We start from the raw sequence: 9155 nt of genomic DNA on the forward strand, positions 1-9155 counted from the left end.
TCAGGCCAGGCTTTGGAATCGTCTTGTCTAACATGTGACATAACCTTCCAGAACATCAGTCAGTATGTTAGTCATTACCTAATAATGTAGTCCTACTATAATTGGTCACAGATTACCATACAGTATCTGCACCGTATAGCTGGAGAAGACTGTGGCTAATCACTATTTTTTCTCTCTCTTTCGTTTTGCCAGTTTCAGATGATAAAACTGGAAGCCTTCAGTTCAAAGGAACAGGCATTTTAACAACCGAGTCTAATTTGGCACATTGTCGTTTCCATCTCTGTGTAAAAACTGAAGTCTGTTGTTGTTCGCCTTGAAAACTCTAAGACAACAACTTCCATACTTCCTGTCGACACAGCAATGTCTTCGTCTCTACCACTGCCCTCTTTGCCTCCAAGCCCCCTGGCCATGGAGTATCTCAACGACTTCGACCTGCTAAAGTTTGAAGTGAAGCCTGACACCCCTCCACCTCCTCCAACCTGCCTATACCCCAAACCAGGCGTCCATCAAGAGACGACCGGTTCTCCGTATGCTCCTCGCCCTCCTCCTGACTCCAGCCTCAGCTCCAGTCCCTACACCTCCCTTCCTCCGTCACCCACGCTCAGTGACGGACACCCGCCGCCATCTGCATCCTCCTCTTCCTCCTCTCTCTCGTTCCCGCTGTCCATCTCCACCGGGTACATGTCAGGCCAGAGCTCCGGCTCTCAAGGAAACCTGGACGGGAGCCCAGTGGCTGGAGGCCCCACGCCGTGTTCAAACCCCACCTCCTTGGAGGACCTGCTCTGGTTGGCTGCACTGCAGCAGCAGTTCGGTGGGGAGCCCGGAGGTACCGCGTCTCTGCTGGGAGCTCTTGGAGGAGTGCCGGATCGAGGGGACCGGGATCGAGGGGGGTTTCTGGGATGTGAGGATGCAGTGGAGGCCCTGCTGAACTCTGCTGCAGCCGCTGTAACTTCACAGGTATGATCTAAGATATTTGGACAATGTATTTGTTTGTCCCAAGTGAGTGAAGAAAATCACTTCTAACTTTGAAGGCCCTCTTATACACTCAGCGCAATGCGGCGCCAGGCGCGACACAAGTGTTTTTTGCTAATTTCAGGCCGACGCAGTTATCATTTTCCCGTCCTGCGCCATTGTTTAAATAGCAAATGCATTTGCGCCCATTTGTTCGCTCATGGGCGTGCTGGACTGACTACGAGGTGTGTTCAGGCGCATTGTTGGCACGTTGCTATTTTGAGGCAACTGAAATAGACTGTGCCATTAGCCAACTAAAACCTGGTATAAAATCAATGCCGCAATATATATTTTTTTGTTATTTAAAGAGCGTGTTAGTAATATGTGCCTATAGGCAGGTCCACAAGACGCATACCCGTTGCTTATTACACACACAGTGCCTCGCAGCAGCACACATTTTTAAATATGAAAAATTAAAGAATTAAAATGTAAAAGATTATTATTGTGTACATAAATATAAAAATGCCTACATGTCATAATGGATAGTCATTGAATGTATCAGAATTAGCCTACCTATTTGCAGTAGCAGATCCGTTTCCTTCAGCTTTTCCGCTTCCAAATTTTGCCATGTAAATAGCTAATCAACCATGGTGCGAGCACGACTGGCTTTTAAAGGGAATGGGAGATGAGACTCTGATTGGTTTATTGCACGTTATGCCCAAAACACACCCAGGACTCATTAAGAGAATAGGGACAACCCTTTTAGACCATGCACTGGGCGCGCCGATTATTTTTCCCATCGTTAAACTAGCAAAAGTGGATTCGGACACGCCTTAAGTGCACTTGCATCGTGTGCTTTAGACCATGCGCTTAGATTGTTAAAATAGGGCCCTGAAGCTCAATTTCAGACACCATTGCATTCCAAAATGTGTTGAAAAACACAATTCCTAAAGCAATGCAAGTACGTTGCATTCTTTAGCCCAAAGTATACTTCACTTTTGTACGTGTATGCTAGCATATGCATACAGTTCAATGCGCAGACTTTCAAAGTATATATCATTTGATAACGCAGGCGGTCGACACATGCGGTCTAGAAAGGTTCATCTTAGTCCAGTGTCTGCGTTATTTTTCTCCAGAAGCTCTGGCCTACAACTAAAGTTGCAGCTATCTCATAACCCCCTCACACAAGCGCTTGTCAATGCGGGTGTGTTGTTGTTGCAATCACCGGTATTTTATTATTGTTGTTCTGTCATTTATTTTCATTTTCTACCATAAAACAGCAGCCTGGCCCAGTGTTGCCACCTTGTGGAACAACTGATTAGTGCAAAACAAATTCAATTTGCATGTGCGACCTGCATGTGGTTATAAAAATCAGGAGGTGTGTGTACAGTATGCACATACTATTTTGATGATGAAATTTGTGTCACACACACTGTACACAGACCATCGCATAGACGGAAAAACCAAAGTATACTTTGGGCTTTAGCATGAAACTGAAATGTTAAATTAGCATTAATTATGTTCTGTGGTCTGACTTAATATTCAGGTCATATACTGCCAACATTCTGAAGAGAATCTTTCAAATGCGCAGGTTTCTCTAATGCCCCTTGAGTACAGAGGTTTGTTACCTCTGCAGCAGTGAAAGAAAACCTATTTAGTAGGCTATGTATGTACACCATGTATTCCTGATTAGCTGGTTCAGGTGTATTTGATTGGAGTTGAATTCTGCAGGACAATAGCTCTCCAGGAGCAGCATTGGAGACACTTGCTAGAGTTTAGCTCCAACCATAAAAGCACCAGCTAATCATACAGTCTGCCAATCACAAGCTATGTTTCCATCCAAAGTTGTGAATTTAACTTATGTGAAAAATTAGAAGATAGCATAAAAATAGCAAATAAAGCACTGTATCCATCCCTAAATGTAATTTAGTGCAACCAGGAAAGCATGTGGCTCTTTTCTATATATATAGTGAATTACCTGTGCCTCAGACAAAAGTGTGCCGACGAAACACAATAACAATCTGTGTCATATTATTTTGTGTTAGGAGGCAGATGATGTTTGGGAATGCAATCTTGTGAGACAGTTCTGGAAGGTAATTATACAAAATCATTTTGATGATGTACTTTCACTCGGGTTATTAAAACAACGTTTGCGATGAGATCAGTCCACTGGTTCGTCTAGTTATCCAATCACATGCTCTGTTGAGGCAGTCAGTAAATGTATTTCCATCATAGTTTATGCGCATGATTTCTTATTTTATAGGCCAGAGGTTCTCAATCCTGGTTTAGGAGCCCCCTCAACACTTGTCTCATTTATCTCACACCAATTTCAAGTCTTGGATTCTCTACTAATGCACTAATGACCTGATTAAAGTGTTTTTTATTAGGGAAATACACAAAACTTGCATTGTTTTTATCCGAGAACAGGGTTGAGAACCACGGCCAAGGGAATCCACTGGTCACAAGAACCACTGGCCAAATGTGCCATTTTCATTGTTATGTCTTTGTAATGTGCTCTTTGTAATCTCTTTGCATCTCCTCCGCTCTTTCACAGTTCCCAGTTTTGTCCCAGAGTTCGAGCAGCAGTCACATGGGTGACTCCAGCAGTGACAGCGGTGTTGATGTTGTTCTTAACAAGCCGTCAGACATGTGTCACCGGCCTATACTGGTAGTTTCTTCCACCCCTCCATCTCTCTCCAGTCTCAACACATCCACCAGTCCCTTCTCACAACCCCTCAGTCCACAGAGCCGACTCCATCACCCGCACCATCCAATGCAAGGCCATTATCATCATCATCATCATCACCATCATCTGCAAGTCACTCAGGTACTTGCAGTCACTAATTTATCCTCCTAAAATGGTTGTCAACACAGTCACATGCATGTACTCAACAGCGATCAGACATCTTCAGCAGATAAGTTTTCAAAATAATTTACAGCTTTTCAAGAAACACTTCCAAAAGTGAGGAAAAAGTGAGAAAACTCTTTTAAGTTTACTTGAGAGTGTTAAGAAACATAGTTATGAAAGTGTACTTACTTTATTTGCATTTAAGTGGCCTTTTTAGGATAGATCCCCCCAAAAATGAAAATTCTGTCATCACAGAAGAAGATATTTTGAAAATGTTGGTAACCAAACAGTTGCTGGTGGCCAAAAATAAAAATAAAAAATACTATGGAAGTCAATGGGGCTACCAACAACTATCTGGTTACCAACATTCTTCAAAATGTTCTTTTGTGTTGAAGAGAAGAAATAAATTAATTTTGAACAACATCAGAGTGAGTTAAAGCATGTCAAAATTGTATTTTTTGTGTGAACTATAGCTTTTATTTTATATTATCTGCAAGTTTTTTTTTTTTCTTCTTTAAATATAGTTTGCACACTGCTTTTTCATAAGTGTTTGCACAAATTGAACTATAAATGGTTGGTGATTTTGTTTTGAAGTGTGTTGAAAGCAATTTGATGGATGTGGCTGGTGAATGCCTGTCTCTAAATGTGGAGCAGCGCTATCAGATTATGGTAATATCTACTATTATTGTGATGTAATCCTGATCACTGTCACTTACACTCAGTCAGATTATGCTGTATGGAAATGTGCTGCCAAAATCACAGACACATTACACTACACCTCTAGGCCAAACTATGTTACATGCTATGTTACTATGTCATGAGAAAACAGCACAGTCAGATTATCAATTATTTAGTTTGATTGCAATTAGTGAATGTAGTTTGTTTTGCCTCATGGCTTTTGTGTCACTGCTAGAGTTGTGTTCAAACCAGTTGATATCAACAACATAAGCAAGTTCATTGATAGTTACTATAGAGTTGATTGATTTATTTATTTTCATTTAAGTAGTTTTGGTCGCAGTTGAAACATTATTAGTAACAAATAATTCCAGTCTGCCACCAATTTGCCTAAATGTAAAACAGTTATGAATTACCATTGAGAGTGACTAATTTTTAAAAGGAATTTGTTCTCAGTAATGTTTCAATTGCAACCAAAACTACTTCACTGTAATACATAAATCTTGTAGTAACAAAATTTGAACTTGCTCAGCTGTATGACTATTGCAGGTTTTTTTATTACTCATGTGGTTATCTTGTCATGGTGTTTAACAGTTGCTGGTTTGAATACAATTCTATTAGCACCACAAAAGCGATGAGGCAAAACAAACTAACTAAATAAACAGGCCTACTTCTATATGACTGTGCTGTTTTCATCTGAATGTTCAGTAGGCTACATCTGACATTTCAACCGCTGTGTACATTTATCTGTTTTGTCCATGTGAGTGTTTGATGAAGATTTGATTGTCATTTTCACACTTTGGGTCAGTTTTACTAACAGCTTGCGCCTGCTGCAAACCGTCTTTTGGCATTAAAATAGTACTGACAGGTTTTACTAAAGACACACAGTGATGAATTAGCGCTGAAAAGGCGAGGACACAGTTATTGAATATGAATCAAGCAACGCATTTTACTAACATTTCCGCTTGTCAAATTACTGGCATTTGCGCCATTATTTAACGCCCAAAAAATGCATTTTGCGCTTGAAATGGCTGCTAGAACCAGAATTGTTGCTAGGAGGAGGCACCGCAGAGAACAGAGAGCGCATGGTAGAAGGGAGAGGATTTTTTCACATGTATTAATTTATTTCAATGCCAGAAGAGCACATTATCCGAACATATCGTTTGCCAAGCCATGTTATTTTTAATTTACTTCAGGAAATAAAAGACGACTTTGAACCCTCAACTAGGAGTCACGCAATACCAGGTCTATCAAAACTTCTAGCAAACCTTCATTTTTAGGCCTCCGGTTCTTTTCAACGTACTGTGGCTTATTTATTTCTTTATTCTTTATTTGTGACTACGCAAATTTGCGCTGTGCTTGGTATATTGCGTTGGTCGATATGTAGGGGGAGATTGGGGACAGTTGCAATGAGAGGGCAGTTGCAATATGGCTTATTTCTTCAATCGGGAATGAGCTACAGTGATGATATTCATACTACACATGCTCAATTAACCCCCCTCCCCCCATCCTTCCTGGATGAAATCAGGCACATGTGACCATTCCTTTTACAAGCTATTATACCAAGTTTTATCACGGCTGTCAAGTGTAGGGTCAGTTGCAACATGTCCCTTACCACAACATTGATACACTTGGTTAAGTGCTAGTTGGTCAAACTAGTTCTTAAGACAGTCTTAAGTTAGTGACTATGTTAATTCAACTGGCCTTAGTTCAGTAACTTTTCACAGATGTTAACAGAAGTAGGCTATTATTAAATTTTAGTGTCTTGATTCTGATTAAATTAATATTTTGTATTTCAGATGTATTGTAATAATTAACCAAGACAAGGTTGTTACTTGTTACTTGACCCCCCCCCCCCCCCATTTACTATTCTTTGTTTTTATACAGCCAATTTAACTTATTAAAGACCATGTATATGCACAAATAAAATAAAGAAACTGCAAAATGATATTGAAGAATGGTTTTAATTACATTTTAATGAATGTTGCAACTGCTCCTGTGGACTGTTGCAACCGTCCCCTGTTGTGGGGTCAGTTGCAACATTTGACTTTGTCTATTCAAGCATAAATTGTATGATCATATGTGCACGTGTTACAGCAATGTGGGCGAGTAGCCGACTGATGTGGCTTTATTGTATTAAAATTCTGGCTTTCTAATACAAACAGTCTCTGAAAAACTAAAGGAAATGCAAAAAGTTTTGCAACCGTCCCCACTCTCCCCTAAATGAGCTGTTGTGTTCTTTACTTTGCGCGGTTGTTAGTAAATCACCCGCAAAAATTTCCACGACCATCGGCGCTGTTTTGGAGCTAATTTGCCCTTGTTTAGTAAAACTGGCCCTTTGTGTCCATTCCGTGACAAATCTCTCAGACTTACCTCTTATTGTCTCTTTGTCTTTCAGTGTGGGATGGATGAGCGTTTTTCCGATGAGCAGTTGGTAAGTCTGTCAGTGCGAGAGCTGAACAGACATTTGCGTGGGGTCAGCAAAGATGAGGTGGTCCGTTTGAAACAGAAAAGACGGACGCTGAAGAACCGCGGTTACGCGCAGTCCTGCCGTTACAAACGACTCCAGCACCGGCACGCGCTCGAGTCCGAGAAACACGTTCTCACACAGCAGGTACACTACACACACACATCAAGCACTGATTAGACAAATACAACTACAAACAACAAAAGTCAATTATAATCAGTGTTGGGGAAAGTTGCTAAAAGTAATGCATTAAAGTAACGTAAAGTAATGCGTTGAGTTACTTTTGTGTTACCTTTTCTCATCTAGCCTGGGCTTGCTTGTTTAATTTTAAATGTTCTAAAAGTTCTATTTTCTATCATCTCACAAAGTGAAATGACTAAAAAGCTCAAACAAATCTTTCAGCTGTGCTGCCATTCTTGGGTGCATTTCCCAAAACCATCCTTAACTATGGTCGTTAGTTCCATTGAACTCTATTCATAACGACCGAACTTGAAGTTCAATACTTTCTTCTCAATCACACAAAAAATGTAAAAAATAACTAAACACCAATGTTATTTTTATCTCAAGTCTTTTTTGCTTGTTAGTATGGTTGACCTGGATGATTGAAGGTGAGCAGCAAAGACTATACAAAACTATGCTTTTTATACAAAAAAGTAATCTGATCACATAACTTGCGTTACTTGTAATGTGTGACCCCCAACAGTGATTATAACAGAGCAGGCAATTATAATAATAATAAGACAATTATAACATAACTAAACCTAGTAATCTATAAATCATTTCAAGACTTTATTTGGCTAAATTTTAAAGTCAAAATGAAATTTTAATGGAATATCGCCTTTTATTTTAAATTATTTATGCATATATACACTATTGAAGAAGCTGTTTCATTCAGAACAGTAGTAAAGAAAAGATGATCACTATTTCCATTAGAAAGTTAATAGCAATCAACATGATTTTAGTATTTAAAGTGTACGATTTCTCTCTGTTTTGGTTCCTCTAGCTGGAGCAGCTGCAGTGTGAGCTTTCTCGCGTGTTGAGAGAGCGAGACACATACAAAGCTCGTTACGAGAAGCTCATCAGTTCAAACGAGACTCAGCCTTCCCATCCCAACACCAACACCTCGCCTTCTCCTACTCCTCCGGATTACTTTTTGTGACAAAATGAACATTGTACAGAAGAGAATTGAAGGAGAGCTGATTATTGTGATGAGTGAAAGTAATTCAAAAGAGCTGTGACTACAACTCAACTTAAAATAAGCTATTAAACCAAAGCGGGTTGATTGTGAGGTGGACCTGGATTGTGACATAATGGCGTCATGCTACTGCTGATGGGATTGCGTTTTTGCCCATTGTGAGCTTGTGTAGCACCAGCATGATTTCATTAGCATTCATAGGTATTCATACACAAAAGGGATCTAGCACATTTTGAGATTTGGACAGACACTGAAATGTGCAGAATCAAAGTAATGACAGCATTTAAAACAAAGTATTTTACGTATTTATAATGAACACTAAGAGGATCATAAACTATTGAATTAAAGGATCGAATAGGTGGATTTTGTTGTTTTTATAATAAATAAGATTTATTAAATATGTTGGCTATTTATTTTTTTAACACACTCACAGTTTTTGAAATGATAATGGTTTCATACTATTCTGTGTGAATCAATAAATTAGTAACATTTTATATCTTTGATGATTCAGCCATAGAAAGCCTGCGTATGACTTAAAGGGACAATTCATCTAACAATGAAAATTCTGTCATCATTTACTCACCCTGATGTTTTTCTAAACCTGTATGAATTTCTCTCTTTGGCAGTATGGAAAAAATACTGTAGAAGTGAATGGCTATCATCAACTGTTTGGTTACCCACATTCTTCAAAATATCTTCTTTTGGGTTCAGCAGAAGAAAGAAATTCACACAGGTTTAAAACAACGTCAGGGTGAGTATATAATGACAGAATTTACATTTTTGGTGAACTATCCCTTTAAGGCTTTGGGTTACTTTTATTAGGCCCATGCAGAGTTCATTTATGAATACATTTGACATGAAAAAAGGATTTTCCACCATTTACCAGTGCGTAAAAATCAAACTGGTATTCCAGCAGTATTCTCATTTGTTAGAGGATTCCTCTAAGGATAAGGCTGGTGTACTTGTGTAAAAACATTTGCATTTGAATTGTTGTTAATATTGATATTGTACAGTTTTAG

At 39.3% G+C, this 9155-nt stretch overlaps 1 protein-coding gene across 1 annotated transcript; it reads left to right on the plus strand.

Moving 5' to 3' along the window:
- Positions 1 to 360: 360 nt before the first annotated feature.
- Positions 361 to 8100, plus strand: nrl (neural retina leucine zipper). The gene is made up of 4 exons (XM_058756925.1): positions 361 to 957; positions 3506 to 3778; positions 6873 to 7088; positions 7945 to 8100. The coding sequence occupies exons 1-4, from the start codon at positions 361 to 363 to the stop codon at positions 8098 to 8100; spliced, it is 1242 nt and encodes a 413-aa protein (XP_058612908.1).
- The last annotated feature ends 1055 nt before the right edge of the window (positions 8101 to 9155 follow it).

This window comes from Onychostoma macrolepis, chromosome 20, assembly GCF_012432095.1.
Source record: "Onychostoma macrolepis isolate SWU-2019 chromosome 20, ASM1243209v1, whole genome shotgun sequence".
Lineage (NCBI taxonomy): Eukaryota > Metazoa > Chordata > Actinopteri > Cypriniformes > Cyprinidae > Onychostoma > Onychostoma macrolepis.

Bases quoted from the DNA above. Each gene is read 5' to 3' on its own strand.
- nrl (XM_058756925.1), top strand. From the start codon at position 361: ATGTCTTCGTCTCTACCACTGCCCTCTTTGCCTCCAAGCCCCCTGGCC. The intron at 958-3,505 runs GTATGATCTAAG...GCTCTTTCACAG, and splicing joins CAGCCGCTGTAACTTCACAG to TTCCCAGTTTTGTCCCAGAG. The intron at 3,779-6,872 runs GTACTTGCAGTC...TTTGTCTTTCAG, and splicing joins ATCATCTGCAAGTCACTCAG to TGTGGGATGGATGAGCGTTT.